Source organism: Bombina bombina, chromosome 6 (assembly GCF_027579735.1).
Source record: "Bombina bombina isolate aBomBom1 chromosome 6, aBomBom1.pri, whole genome shotgun sequence".
Classification (NCBI taxonomy): domain Eukaryota; kingdom Metazoa; phylum Chordata; class Amphibia; order Anura; family Bombinatoridae; genus Bombina; species Bombina bombina.
In genome coordinates, this window is record NC_069504.1 from 430455400 (window position 1) to 430471113 (window position 15714).

At 44.0% G+C, this 15714-nt stretch overlaps 1 protein-coding gene across 1 annotated transcript in view; it reads right to left on the reverse strand.

Moving 5' to 3' along the window:
- Positions 1-2483: 2483 nt before the first annotated feature.
- RAD50 (RAD50 double strand break repair protein) overlaps positions 2484-15714 on the reverse strand; it is a 917823-nt gene continuing 904592 nt past the window's right edge. Inside the window, exon 24 of the mRNA XM_053719284.1 lies at positions 2484-3270. Within this exon, the coding sequence (XP_053575259.1) occupies positions 3084-3270 (187 nt within the window). The 3' untranslated portion in view covers positions 2484-3083. The remainder of the gene's footprint in view (positions 3271-15714) is intronic.

Consider the following 15714-nt stretch of genomic DNA (forward strand, 5'->3'; position numbering starts at 1 on the left):
CTGGTAGGATTGTATATCCCATACATCACTAGCTCATGGACTCTTGCCAATTACATAAAAGAAATTTAGTTTTAATGTCAGGTGGTTGATCATGGTCATTAATGAAAATAGGGTTGAAAAAGGCTTTTCTATTTTCCAGATCAAAATAGGAACCTGTAGAACAAGTTGGTCTTTCCTGCATGTTTTATATATAAATATTTGTGCAAGAAAACTTGCATAAATTAAGGAAGGAAGAGTATCTTAAAACTACTCTTTTAATCCTCTCCCTCAAGAAAGCACTGCAGATTATTGGGCCAGTTTAAATAGTAATATATAAAAATATAATTTAACGGCACTACCCTGTCCTCGTATACTGTCTAATTTAGGAATCAAAGGTTCATCAGGCAGCTTGGCCTCTGGAACCTCTAATGTAGACAGGACCTCTTTTAGAAGAAAACATAAGTGTTCAAGATTAAATCTAAAGGCTGGTTCCTCCGCAGCAGGAGGCTAAGAGGCAGCAGACTCAGACCCAGAAAGTTCACCCTCTGAAGCCTCAGAGCCTGACTCTTCCTCAGGTAACTGAGCTAGAACAGATAAATCCAATAAAGCACATGATGACCCCTGGGCAGGAGAGCTATGTTTAACCTTTCACTTGCGTTTAGGGGTGCGCCGTTTTTAACTGCGTGGTAAAATCTGATTGTAAAAGGCTCCCTCCAGATGGAGGATCAGGTGTGCTATGGGAAGCTGCGTGTGTAGAAGGAGATAACTGATGGGTATGCACCTCATGGGACGGCGAGTCCTCAGAGGTGGACGGCTCAGTGGTATCAAAGGGGTTAACTATCTTAGACCTAATAACGTTTTCAAGGCATGTGGAACATAGTTGAGAGGGCGAGCATACCAAGGCCTCCTCACAATATAAACAAGTATTACTATTTGGAATAGAGGGAGTACCCTCTAGTATCTCAGAAGCCTCCATAGCTTAAGCTAATGACAGTAGGACACATAAAATAAAACAATATATTTTTTTATTTCTCAAAAAATGGCACCTTTATACTCCGAATGGCTGGGTCACTAACCACCTCCTAGACCCAGACAATATAGAGAAAAAGCATCTTCTCCGACATCCAGCTCGGTTATGAAAGAGGAAATGAAAGCGAGACAACTCCTGGTCACATGGTGCGAAAGACAGGTCCGCCCCTGCTATAAGAAAAATCGCGCCAATCTACAAGCTGTGCAGCGTTCAAAGTGAAAACCTGTGCGTTCCATCCACAAAACAAACAGTCTATGAGCCCAATAAATCTTTTGATTAATCTCCACTATTCAATAATCCCCCTCAGGAGATATTAACCCATTATTCTATTAAGATAAAAGGAGCCAAACTGTGACCCTGTCTTCTAGCGTTTTCAACATATGTAAAAATGTTAAGATCTTACCAGAATCCATGCTGTGGAACATAAACACAGCCTCTCAAGTGTGACAGTCTTGTAGCATTGCTCCTGCAGGCAGTGAAACTCGTCAACACTGATTGCTTAGTAGCTGTTAGCAGGCAGTCTGGATGAGTTCGCAGAAAGACTCTCCCTGCATCTCCAGACTCTAACTTTCGTCAATTCTCTCACTGAGAGGCTGACAAGACTACTTAAAACTCCAGTCCCATATCCAAGGGCAGATACCCTTCCTAAGGAACTACTCTGAATCTCCTGACACTTCTCTGCCATCCTCCTGTGATGAAAGGCAAATAATGACTGGGGGATGGGGGAAGTGGGAGAGATATTTAAGTCTTTGGTTGGGGTGTCTTTGCCTCCTCCTGGTGGCCATGTTTAGTATTTCCCAACAGTAAGGAATTATGCTGTGGACTCTCCTTATATTAAGAAGGAAATAATGTCTGTTAATGTTTTTTTTGTAGCAACTTCCTCATGGTAGCATACCACCATACTATAGCCCTTTGTCATTTTTTTATAGGAATTTTTTTGTGTGTGTGTAAAATCTGTACTCTGATATCCATCCTATTTATGAAAAGCTTTTGTTTGGATGACAATTTTGAGTACACTCCTTAGGCATCCCAGTATACATGAAGTGGAAAAAAGCTAATTTGTTGTGAAGGTGAACTGATGAAATTTTCAGGAAATAGTGGACCACAAGTTGATGTTTACCATGTGGACTACAAACAAATGACAATGACTGCTATTTTTTAAATTATATATGAGCTTGGTCTGTGTAACAGAGTGGAAATGGCGTATACCAGCTTAGCATAGGGCTGTGAAATGGCTTAGAAGAGAAATCGCTAATCTTTGTTAGGCTCAATGATATTCTGAACAAGAATACAATCAACAGCCACTGTTCAGAATGATTTACAGGTTGCATAAGAGTAGGGGACGGCACTGAAAAGCAAATACTTGTGCAATAGTACATGAATACAGGCGGACAGATTCCAAAGTCAATAACCTTGTCCGCCTGCTGAATAGTACATAGTCCTTATGTCTGAAGATGGAAACCATACACGTATGTGCTTATACAAATTTTATTTTAAACCCCCCCCCACAATTTTCTGAATATGAGCAACTGTTGTTTATTGACAAATATGTGTAGTACTGCAGGTGCTGTATAGTACATGTTTAATATTGAAAGACATTTATATTTTTTTGTGCCTGACAGAAGCTGGTACAAATGTGCTTTAATACAATTACATTCTTAAATAACCTACTGAACAGATAAGTATTCATTTTTTATCCATATTTAAATAACATGCTTACACATTTTTTGTATTTCATCTTGCTCATACTAATCCAGTTTCAGAAAAATGTAGCATGTGTCTTACTAGACAACTATTTTGGCAAATGAAGAGTGACTTTTGTTATGTCTTGAAAAATAGCTGAAGCACTCACAAGTGTCAATGTGGATCCTACACAGCTGAAGAAAGAACAGTATGGTGCATGGGATATATTGGCCAAAGATGGTTTGGCCAATATATCCCATGTGAATTACACCAATTTTGGAATGGCCAGAAATAGTTCAGCCTTTCCTATTTTTTTAATAGTGAAGACTGATAAACAATATAATGTAGAGCATGTAAATAAACATGTGAGATAAATTACATTTCCCCGTGCTTAGTGAACATATGATCCTAAGGAGTTTACACTGCACTTTATGATCTCGGAACATTGATCCATGTTCTTTTTAATCCTGTAAAAATGTTCCACATATTCTGAACGTCCCAGAAGCTCAACAAAATCTTCATCGTGTGTGATCACAACAAGCTGAAAATTCCGTTGCCTTGAACGACTTTTAATTATCCTGAAGAAACAGAAAAAAGTAAATTTAGATTTTTATTTTGATACGATCATGTTGTAGAGTAAGTAGGCTCAGAAAATACACTTTAGGATGGGAAGTCCTATCTATTATTATGGAGCCCATATATATCAACTATATTTATAGTATAGTACTTAGCAAAACAGAATTTATGCTTACCTGATAAATTTCTTTCTTTTGCGATGTATGAGTCCACGGATTCATCCTAACTTGTGGGATATTGTCCTTCCTGACAGGAAGTAGCAAAGAGAGCACCACAGCAGAGCTGTCTATATAGCTCCCCCCTTAACTCCACCCCCCAGTCATTCGACCGAAGGCCAAAGAAGAAAAGCAGAAGCTATAAGGTGCAGAGGTGACTGAAGTTTACATAAAAAAATGCTATCTGTCTTGAATAGACAGGGTGGGCCGTGGACTCGGTATATCGCAAAAGAAAGAAATTTATCAGGTAAGCATTAATTCTGTTTTCTTTTGCAAGATGTACCGAGTCCACGGATTCATCCTAACTTGTGGGATACCAATACCAAAGCTTTAGGACACGGATGAAGGGAGGGACAAGACAGGAACCTAAACGGAAGGCACCACTGCTTGCAAAACCTTTCTCACAAAAATAGCCTCCGAAGAAGCAAAAGTATCAAATTTGAAAAAATTGGAAAAGGTATGAAGCGAAGACAAAGTCGCAGCCTTACAAATCTGTTCAACAGAAGCATAATTTTTAAAAGCCCATGTGGAAGCCACCGCTCTAGTGGAGTGAGCTGTAATTCTTTCAGGAGGCTGCTGTCCAGCAGTCTCATAAGCCAAACGTATGATGCTTTTCAGCCAAAAGGAAAGAGAGGTAGCCGTAGCCTTTTGACCTCTACGCTTCCCAGCATAGACAACAAACAAAGAAGATGATAGGTGAAAATCTTTGGTTGCCTGCAAATAAACCTTCAAGGCACGAACCACGTCCAAGTTGTGCAACAGACGGTCTTTCTTAGAAGAAGGATTAGGACACAGAGAAGGAACAACAATTTCCTGATTGATATTCCTGTTAGAAACAACCTTAGGGAGGAACCCAGGTTTGGTACGCAAAACTACCTTATCAGCATGGAAAACAAGATAAGGCGAGTCACATTGTAATGCAGATAGTTCAGAAACTCTTCGAGCTGAAGAGATAGCAACTAGAAACAGAACTTTCCAAGATAGAAGCTTAATATCTATGGAATGCATGGGTTCAAACGGAACCCCCTGAAGAACTTTAAGAACTAAATTGAGACTCCATGGCGGAGCAACAGGTTTAAACACAGGCTTAATTCTAACTAAAGCCTGACCAAAAGCCCGAACGTCTGGGACATCTGCCAGACGCTTGTGCAACAGAATAGACAAAGCAGATATCTGTCCTTTTAAGGAACTAGCGGACAATCCTTTCTCCAATCCTTCTTGGAGAAAAGACAAAATCCTAGGAATCCTGATCTTACTCCATGATTAGCCTTTGGATTCACACCAAAAATTATATTTACGCCATATCTTATGATAGATCTTCCTGGTGACAGGCTTTCGAGCCTTAATCAAGGTATCTATGACCGACTCAGAGAAACCCCGCTTTGATAAAATCAAGCGTTCAATCTCCAAGCAGTCAGTTGCAGAGAAATTAGATTTGGATGTTTGAATGGACCTTGAATCAAAAGGTCCCGTCTCAGTGGCAGAGTCCATGGTGGCAGAGATGACATGTCCACCAGGTCTGCATACCAAGTCCTGCGTGGCCACGCAGGCGCTATCAAAATCACTGAAGCTCTCTCCTGTTTGATTCTGGCAATCAGACGCGGAAGGAGAGGGAATGATGGAAACACATAAGCCAGGTTGAACGACCAGGGTAATGCTAGAGCATCTATCAGTACTGCCTGAGGATCCCTTGACCTGGATCCGTAACGAAGAAGTTTGGCGTTCTGATGAGACGCCATCAGATCCAATTCTGGTGTGCCCCATAGCTAAACCAGTTGAGCAAACACCTCCGGATGGAGCTCCCACTCCCCCGGATGAAAAGTCTGACGACTTAGAAAATCTGCCTCCCAGTTCTCCACCCCTGGGATATAGACCCCTGACGATTGATATAAGCTACAGTTGTGATGTTGTCCGACTGAAACCTGATGAATCCGGCCGAAGCCAGCTGAGGTCACGCCTGAAGAGCATTGAATATCGCTTTTAATTCCAGAATATTTATTGGTAGGAGGGCCTCCTCCTGAGTCCACAAACCCTGTGCTTTCAGGGAATTCCAGACTGCACCCCAGCCCATTAGGCTGGCGTCCGTCGTCACAATAACCCATGCTGGCCTGCGGAAACACATTCCCCTGGACAGGTGATCCTGTGACAACCACCAAAGAAGAGAGTCTCTGGTCTCTTGATCCTGATTTATCGGAGGAGATAAATCTGCATAATCCCCATTCCACTGTTTGAGCATGCATAGTTGCAGTGGTCTGAGATGCAAGCGAGCAAATGGAACTATGTCCATTGCCGCTACCATAAATCCGATTACCTCCATACACTGAGCCACTGACGACCGAGGAATGGAATGAAGAGCTCGGCAAGTGGTTAAAATCTTTGATTTCCTGACCTCCGTCAGAAATATTTTCATGTCCACCAAATCTATCCAGGAATGGAACTCTTGTGACAGAAATAAGAGAACTCGTTTTCAAGTTCACCTTCCACCCATGAGATCTTAGAAAGGCCAACACTAAGTCCGTGTGAGACTTGGCAAGTTGGAAAGTCGAAGCTTGAATTAAGATGTCGTCTAGATAAGGTGCCACTGCTATGCCCCTCGGCCTTAGGACCGCTAGAAGGGACCCTAGCACCTTTGTGAAGATTCTTGGCGCCGTGGCCAACCCGAAGGGAAGAGCCACAAACTGGTAATGCCTGTCCAGAAAGGCAAACCTGAGGAACTGGTGATGATCTTTGTGGATAGGAATGTGTAGATACGCATCCTTTAGATCCACTGTAGTCATATATTGACCCTCCTGGATCATTGGTAAAATAGTCCGAATGGTCTCCATCTTGAAGGATGGAACTCTTAGGAATTGGTTTAGGATCTTGAGATCTAGAATTTGTCTGACAGTTCCCTCTTTTTTGGGAACCACAAACAGATTGGAGTAGAAACCTTGGCCCTGTTCTGTTTTCGGAACTGGGCAGATCACTCCCATGGTAAAAAGGTCTTCTACACAGTGTAAGAACGCCTCTCTTTTTGTCTGGTTTACAGACAATTGAGAAAGATGGAACCTCCCCCTTGGAGGAGAATCTTTGAAATCTAGGAGATACCCCTGGGTTACAATTTCTACGGCCTAGGAGTCCTAAACGTATCTTGCCCAGGCCTGAGCAAAGAGAGAAAGTCTGCCCCCTACTTGATCCGGTCCCGGATCGGGGGCTACCCCTTCATGCTGTCTTAGTGGCAGCAGGAGGCTTTTTGGACTGTTTACCCTTGTTCCAAGCCTGGTTAGGTCTCCAGGTTGGCTTGGATTGAGCAAAGTTCCCCTCTTGCTTTGCAGCAGGGGAAGAGGAAGCGGGACCAACCTTGAAGTTTCGAAAGGAACAAAAATTATTTTGTTTGGTCCTTGTCTTATTTGACTTATCTTGAGGGAGGGCATGACCCTTCCCTCCAGTGATGTCTGAAATGATCTCTTTCAGTGCAAGCCCGAATAGGGTCTTACCTTTGAAAGGGATGGTCAAAAGCGTAGATTTAGATGACACATCAGCTGACCAGGACTTAAGCCATAACGCTCATCGCACTAAAATGGCAAAACCTGAATTCTTTGCCGCTAACTTAGCAAGATGAAAAGCGGCGACTGTAATAAAAGAATTAGCCAACTTAAGGGCCTTAATTCTGTCCAAAATATCATCTAGTGGGGTCTCCATCTGAAGAGCCTCTTCTAGAGCCTCAAACCAAAAAGCAGCTGCAGTGGTTACCGGAACAATGCACGCTATAGGTTGAAGAAGAAAACCCTGATGAACAAAAATTTTCTTTAGGAGACCCTCTAACCGTAGGATCAATGAAAGCACAACTGTCTTCAATAGGTATAATTGTACGCTTAGCCAGAGTAGAAAACAGAATTTATGTTTACCTGATAAATTTCTTTCTCCAACGGTGTGTCCGGTCCACGGCGTCATCCTTACTTGTGGGATATTCTCCTCCCCAACAGGAAATGGCAAAGAGCCCAGCAAAGCTGGTCACATGATCCCTCCTAGGCTCCGCCTACCCCAGTCATTCGACCGACGTTAAGGAGGAATATTTGCATAGGAGAAACCATATGGTACCGTGGTGACTGTAGTTAAAGAAAATAAAATATCAGACCTGATTAAAAAAACCAGGGCGGGCCGTGGACCGGACACACCGTTGGAGAAAGAAATTTATCAGGTAAACATAAATTCTGTTTTCTCCAACATAGGTGTGTCCGGTCCACGGCGTCATCCTTACTTGTGGGAACCAATACCAAAGCTTTAGGACACGGATGAAGGGAGGGAGCAAATCAGGTCACCTAAATGGAAGGCACCACGGCTTGCAAAACCTTTCTCCCAAAAATAGCCTCAGAAGAAGCAAAAGTATCAAACTTGTAAAATTTGGTAAAAGTGTGCAGTGAAGACCAAGTCGCTGCCCTACATATCTGATCAACAGAAGCCTCGTTCTTGAAGGCCCATGTGGAAGCCACAGCCCTAGTGGAATGAGCTGTGATTCTTTCGGGAGGCTGCCGTCCGGCAGTCTCGTAAGCCAATCTGATGATGCTTTTAATCCAAAAAGAGAGAGAGGTAGAAGTTGCTTTTTGACCTCTCCTTTTACCTGAATAAACAACAAACAAGGAAGATGTTTGTCTAAAATCCTTTGTAGCATCTAAATAGAATTTTAGAGCGCGAACAACATCCAAATTGTGCAACAAACGTTCCTTCTTTGAAACTGGTTTTGGACACAGAGAAGGTACGATAATCTCCTGGTTAATGTTTTTGTTAGAAACAACTTTTGGAAGAAAACCAGGTTTAGTACGTAAAACCACCTTATCTGCATGGAACACCAGATAAGGAGGAGAACACTGCAGAGCAGATAATTCTGAGACTCTTCTAGCAGAAGAAATCGCAACTAAAAACAAAACTTTCCAAGATAATAACTTAATATCAACGGAATGTAAGGGTTCAAACGGAACCCCCTGAAGAACTGAAAGAACTAAATTGAGACTCCAGGGAGGAGTCAAAGGTTTGTAAACAGGCTTGATTCTAACCAGAGCCTGAACAAAGGCTTGAACATCTGGCACAGCTGCCAGCTTTTTGTGAAGTAATACCGACAAGGCAGAAATCTGTCCCTTCAGGGAACTTGCAGATAATCCTTTTTCCAATCCTTCTTGAAGGAAGGATAGAATCCTAGGAATCTTAACCTTGTCCCAAGGGAATCCTTTAGATTCACACCAACAGATATATTTTTTCCAAATTTTGTGGTAAATCTTTCTAGTCACAGGCTTTCTGGCCTGAACAAGAGTATCGATAACAGAATCTGAGAATCCTCGCTTCGATAAAATCAAGCGTTCAATCTCCAAGCAGTCAGCTGGAGTGAAACCAGATTCGGATGTTCGAACGGACCCTGAACAAGAAGGTCTCGTCTCAAAGGTAGCTTCCAAGGTGGAGCCGATGACATATTCACCAGATCTGCATACCAAGTCCTGCGCGGCCACGCAGGAGCTATCAGGATCACCGACGCCCTCTCCTGCTTGATCCTGGCTATCAGCCTGGGGATGAGAGGAAATGGCGGGAACACATAAGCTAGTTTGAAGGTCCAAGGTGCTACTAGTGCATCCACTAGAGCCGCCTTGGGATCCCTGGATCTGGCCCCGTAGCAAGGAACTTTGAAGTTCTGACGAGAGGCCATCAGATCCATGTCTGGAATGCCCCACAGGTGAGTGACTTGGGTAAAGATTTCCGGATGGAGTTCCCACTCCCCCGGATGCAATGTCTGCCGACTCAGAAAATCCGCTTCCCAATTTTCCACTCCTGGGATGTGGATAGCAGACAGGTGGCAGGAGTGAGACTCCGCCCAAAGAATAATTTTGGTTACTTCTTCCATCGCTAGGGAACTCCTTGTTCCCCCCTGATGGTTGATGTACGCAACAGTCGTCATGTTGTCTGATTGAAACCGTATGAACCTGGTCCTCGCAAGCTGGGGCCAGGCCTGGAGAGCATTGAATATCGCTCTCAGTTCCAGAATATTTATCGGTAGAAGAGATTCTTCCCGAGACCAAAGACCCTGAGCTTTCAGGGATCCCCAGACCGCGCCCCAGCCTATCAGACTGGCGTCGGTCGTGACAATGACCCACTCTGGTCTGTGGAACATCATCCCTTGAGACAGATTGTCCAGGGACAGCCACCAACGGAGTGAGTCTCTGGTCCTCTGATTTACTTGTATCTTCGGAGACAAGTCTGTATAGTCCCCATTCCACTGACTGAGCATGCACAGTTGTAATGGTCTTAGATGAATGCGCGCAAAAGGAACTATGTCCATCGCCGCCACCATCAACCCGATCACTTCCATGCACTGAGCTATGGAAGGAAGAGGAACGGAATGAAGTATCCGACAAGAGTCCAGAAGCTTTGTTTTTCTGGCCTCTGTTAGAAAGATCCTCATTTCTAAGGAGTCTATAATTGTTCCCAAGAAGGGAACCCTTGTTGACGGGGATAGAGAACTCTTTTCCACGTTCACTTTCCAGCCGTGAGATCTGAGAAAGGCCAGGACAATGTCCGTGTGAGCCTTTGCTTGAGGAAGGGACGACGCTTGAATCAGAATGTCGTCCAGGTAAGGTACTACTGCAATGCCCCTTGGTCTTAGCACCGCTAGAAGGGACCCTAGTACCTTTGTGAAAATCCTTGGAGCAGTGGCTAATCCGAAAGGAAGCGCCACGAACTGGAAATGTTTGTCCAGGAATGCAAACCTTAGGAACCGATGATGTTCCTTGTGGATAGGAATATGTAGATACGCATCCTTTAAATCCACCGTGGTCATGAATTGACCTTCCTGGATGGAAGGAAGGATAGTTCGAATGGTTTCCATCTTGAACGATGGGACCTTGAGAAATTTGTTTAAGATCTTGAGATCTAGGATTGGTCTGAACGTTCCCTCTTTTTTGGGAACTATGAACAGATTGGAGTAGAACCCCATCCCTTGTTCTCTTAATGGAACAGGATGAATCACTCCCATTTTTAACAGGTCTTCTACACAATGTAAGAACGCCTGTCTTTTTATGTGGTCTGAAGACAACTGCGACCTGTGGAACCTCCCCCTTGGGGGAAGTCCCTTGAATTCCAGAAGATAACCCTGGGAGACTATTTCTAGCGCCCAAGGATCCAGAACATCTCTTGCCCAAGCCTGAGCGAAGAGAGAGAGTCTGCCCCCCACCAGATCCGGTCCCGGATCGGGGGCCAATATTTCATGCTGTCTTGGTAACAGTGGCAGGTTTCTTGGCCTGCTTTCCCTTGTTCCAGCCTTGCATTGGTCTCCAAGCTGGCTTGGCCTGAGAAGTATTACCCTCTTGCTTAGAGGACGTAGCACCTTGGGCTGGTCCGTTTTTACGAAAGGGACGAAAATTAGGTCTATTTTTTGCCTTGAAAGGCCGATCCTGAGGAAGGGCGTGGCCCTTACCCCCAGTGATATCAGAGATAATCTCTTTCAAGTCAGGACCAAACAACGTTTTCCCCTTGAAAGGAATGTTTAGTAGCTTGTTCTTGGAAGACGCATCAGCCGACCAAGATTTCAACCAAAGCGCTCTGCGCGCCACAATAGCAAACCCAGAGTTCTTAGCCGCTAACTTAGCCAATTGCAAAGAGGCGTCTAGAGTGAAAGAATTAGCCAATTTGAGAGCATTGATTCTGTCCATAATCTCCTCATAAGGAGGAGAGTCACTATCGAGCACCTTAAGCAGTTCATCAAACCAGAAATATGCGGCAGTAGTGACAGGGACAATGCATGAAATGGGTTGTAGAAGGTAACCCTGCTGAACAAACATCTTTTTAAGCAAACCTTCTAATTTTTTATCCATAGGATCTTTGAAAGCACAACTATCCTCTATGGGAATAGTGGTGCGTTTGTTTAAAGTAGAAACCGCTCCCTCGACCTTGGGGACTGACTGCCATAAGTCCTTTCTGGGGTCGACCATAGGAAACAATTTTTTAAATATGGGGGGAGGGACGAAAGGAATACCGGGCCTTTCCCATTCTTTATTAACAATGTCCGCCACCCGCTTGGGTATAGGAAAAGCTTCTGGGAGCCCCGGCACCTCTAGGAACTTGTCCATTTTACATAGTTTCTCTGGGATGACTAAATTTTCACAATCATCCAGAGTGGATAATACCTCCTTAAGCAAAATGCGGAGATGTTCCAATTTAAATTTAAATGTAATCACATTAGATTCAGCCTGCTGAGAAATGTTCCCTAAATCAGTAATTTCTCCCTCAGACAAAACCTCCCTGGCCCCCTCAGATTGGGTTAGGGGCCCTTCAGAGATATTAATATCAGCGTCGTCATGCTCTTCAGTAACTAAAACAGAGCAGCCACGCTTACGCTGACAAGGGTTCATTTTGGCTAAAATGTTTTTGACAGAATTGTCCATTACAGCCGTTAATTGTTGCATAGTAAGGAGTATTGGCGCGCTAGATGTACTAGGGGCCTCCTGAGTGGGCAAGACTCGTGTAGACGAAGGAGGGAATGATGCAGTACCATGCTTACTCCCCTCACTTGAGGAATCATCTTGGGCATCATTGTCATTATCACATAAATCACATTTATTTAAATGAATAGGAATTCTGGCTTCCCCACATTCAGAACACAGTCTATCTGGTAGTTCAGACATGTTAAACAGGCATAAACTTGATCAGAAAGTACAAAAAACGTTTTAAAATAAAACCGTTACTGTCACTTTAAATTTTAAACTGAACACACTTTATTACTGCAATTGCGAAAAAACATGAAGGAATTGTTCAAAATTCACCAAATTTTCACCACAGCGTCTTAAAGCCTTGAAAATATTGCACACCAATTTTGGAAGCTTTAACCCTTAAAATAACGGAACCGGAGCCGTTTTAAGCTTTAAACCCCTTTACAGTCCCTGGTATCTGCTTTGCTGAGACCCAACCAAACCCAAAGGGGAATACGATACCAAATGACGCCTTCAGAAGTCTTTTATAAGTATCAGAGCTCCTCTCACATGCGACTGCATGCCATGCCTCTCAAAAACAAGTGCGCAACACCGGCGCGAAAATGAGACTCTGCCTATGCTTTGGGAAAGCCCCTAAAGAATAAGGTGTCTAAAACAGTGCCTGCCGATATTATTATATCAAAATACCCAGATAAAATGATTCCTCAAGGCTAAATATGTGTTAATAATCAATCGATTTAGCCCAGAAAAAGTCTACAGTTTAAATAAGCCCTTGTGAAGCCCTTATTTACAATCGTAATAAACATGGCTTACCGGATCCCATGGGGAAAATGACAGCTTCCAGCATTACATCGTCTTGTTAGAATGTGTCATACCTCAAGCAGCAAGGGACTGCAAACTGTTCCCCCAACTGAAGTTAATTGCTCTCAACAGTCCTGTGTGGAACAGCCATGGATTTTAGTTACGGTTGCTAAAATCATTTTCCTCATACAAACAGAATTCTTCATCTCTTTTCTGTTTCTGAGTAAATAGTACGTACCAGCACTATTTGAAAATAACAAACTCTTGATTGAATAAAAAAAACTCTAAGCCATCTCCGTGGAGATGTTGCCTGTACAACGGCAAAGAGAATGACTGGGGTAGGCGGAGCCTAGGAGGGATCATGTGACCAGCTTTGCTGGGCTCTTTGCCATTTCCTGTTGGGGAGGAGAATATCCCACAAGTAAGGATGACGCCGTGGACCGGACACACCTATGTTGGAGAAATAGCTCCCTCCACCTTAGGGACCGTCTGCCATGAGTCCTTTATGGTGTCAGAAATGGGGAACATTTTCTTAAAAACAGGAGGGGGAGCGAACGGAATACCTGGTCTATCCCACTCCTTAGTAACAATGTCCGAAATCCTCTTAGGGACCGGAAAAAAAACAGAATTTATGTTTACCTGATAAATTACTTTCTCCAACGGTGTGTCCGGTCCACGGCGTCATCCTTACTTGTGGGATATTCTCTTCCCCAACAGGAAATGGCAAAGAGCCCAGCAAAGCTGGTCACATGATCCCTCCTAGGCTCCGCCTACCCCAGTCATTCGACCGACGTTAAGGAGGAATATTTGCATAGGAGAAACCATATGGTACCGTGGTGACTGTAGTTAAAGAAAATAAAATATCAGACCTGATTAAAAAAACCAGGGCGGGCCGTGGACCGGACACACCGTTGGAGAAAGTAATTTATCAGGTAAACATAAATTCTGTTTTCTCCAACATAGGTGTGTCCGGTCCACGGCGTCATCCTTACTTGTGGGAACCAATACCAAAGCTTTAGGACACGGATGAAGGGAGGGAGCAAATCAGGTCACCTAAATGGAAGGCACCACGGCTTGCAAAACCTTTCTCCCAAAAATAGCCTCAGAAGAAGCAAAAGTATCAAACTTGTAAAATTTGGTAAAAGTGTGCAGTGAAGACCAAGTCGCTGCCCTACATATCTGATCAACAGAAGCCTCGTTCTTGAAGGCCCATGTGGAAGCCACAGCCCTAGTGGAATGAGCTGTGATTCTTTCGGGAGGCTGCCGTCCGGCAGTCTCGTAAGCCAATCTGATGATGCTTTTAATCCAAAAAGAGAGAGAGGTAGAAGTTGCTTTTTGACCTCTCCTTTTACCGGAATAAACAACAAACAAGGAAGATGTTTGTCTAAAATCCTTTGTAGCATCTAAATAGAATTTTAGAGCGCGAACAACATCCAAATTGTGCAACAAACGTTCCTTCTTTGAAGCTGGTTTCGGACACAGAGAAGGTACGATAATCTCCTGGTTAATGTTTTTGTTAGAAACAACTTTCGGAAGAAAACCAGGTTTAGTACGCAAAACCACCTTATCTGCATGGAACACCAGATAAGGAGGAGAACACTGCAGAGCAGATAATTCTGAAACTCTTCTAGCAGAAGAAATTGCCACCAAAAACAAAACTTTCCAAGATAATAATTTAATATCAACGGAATGCAAGGGTTCAAACGGAACCCCCTGAAGAACTGAAAGAACTAAATTGAGACTCCAAGGAGGAGTCAAAGGTTTGTAAACAGGCTTGATTCTAACCAGAGCCCGAACAAAGGCTTGAACATCTGGCACAGCTGCCAGCTTTTTGTGAAGTAACACCGACAAGGCGGAAATCTGTCCCTTCAGGGAACTTGCAGATAATCCTTTTTCCAATCCTTCTTGAAGGAAGGATAGAATCCTAGGAATCTTAACCTTGTCCCAAGGGAATCCTTTAGATTCACACCAACAGATATATTTTTTCCAAATCTTGTGGTAAATCTTTCTAGTTACAGGCTTTCTGGCCTGAACAAGAGTATCGATAACAGAATCTGAGAATCCTCGCTTCGATAAAATCAAGCGTTCAATCTCCAAGCAGTCAGCTGGAGTGAAACCAGATTCGGATGTTCGAACGGACCCTGAACAAGAAGGTCTCGTCTCAAAGGTAGCTTCCAAGGTGGAGCCGATGACATATTCACCAGATCTGCATACCAAGTCCTGCGTGGCCACGCAGGAGCTATCAAGATCACCGACGCCCTCTCCTGATTGATCCTGGCTACCAGCCTGGGGATGAGAGGAAACGGCGGGAACACATAAGCTAGTTTGAAGGTCCAAGGTGCTACTAGTGCATCCACTAGAGCCGCCTTGGGATCCCTGGATCTGGACCCGTAGCAAGGAACCTTGAAGTTCTGACGAGAGGCCATTAGATCCATGTCTGGAATGCCCCACAGCTGAGTGACTTGGGCAAAGATTTCCGGATGGAGTTCCCACTCCCCCGGATGCAATGTCTGACGACTCAGAAAATCCGCTTCCCAATTTTCCACTCCTGGGATGTGGATAGCAGACAGGTGGCAGGAGTGAGACTCCGCCCATAGAATGATTTTGGTCACTTCTTCCATCGCTAGGGAACTCCTTGTTCCCCCCTGATGGTTGATGTACGCAACAGTCGTCATGTTGTCTGATTGAAACCGTATGAACTTGGTCCTCGCTAGCTGAGGCCAAGCCTTGAGAGCATTGAATATCGCTCTCAGTTCCAGAATATTTATCGGTAGAAGAGATTCTTCCCGAGACCAAAGACCCTGAGCTTTCAGGGATCCCCAGACCGCGCCCCAGCCCATCAGACTGGCGTCGGTCGTGACAATGACCCACTCCGGTCTGCGGAATGTCATCCCTTGTGACAGGTTGTCCAGGGACAGCCACCAACGGAGTGAGTCTCTGGTCCTCTGATTTACTTGTATCTTCGGAGACAAGTCTGTAT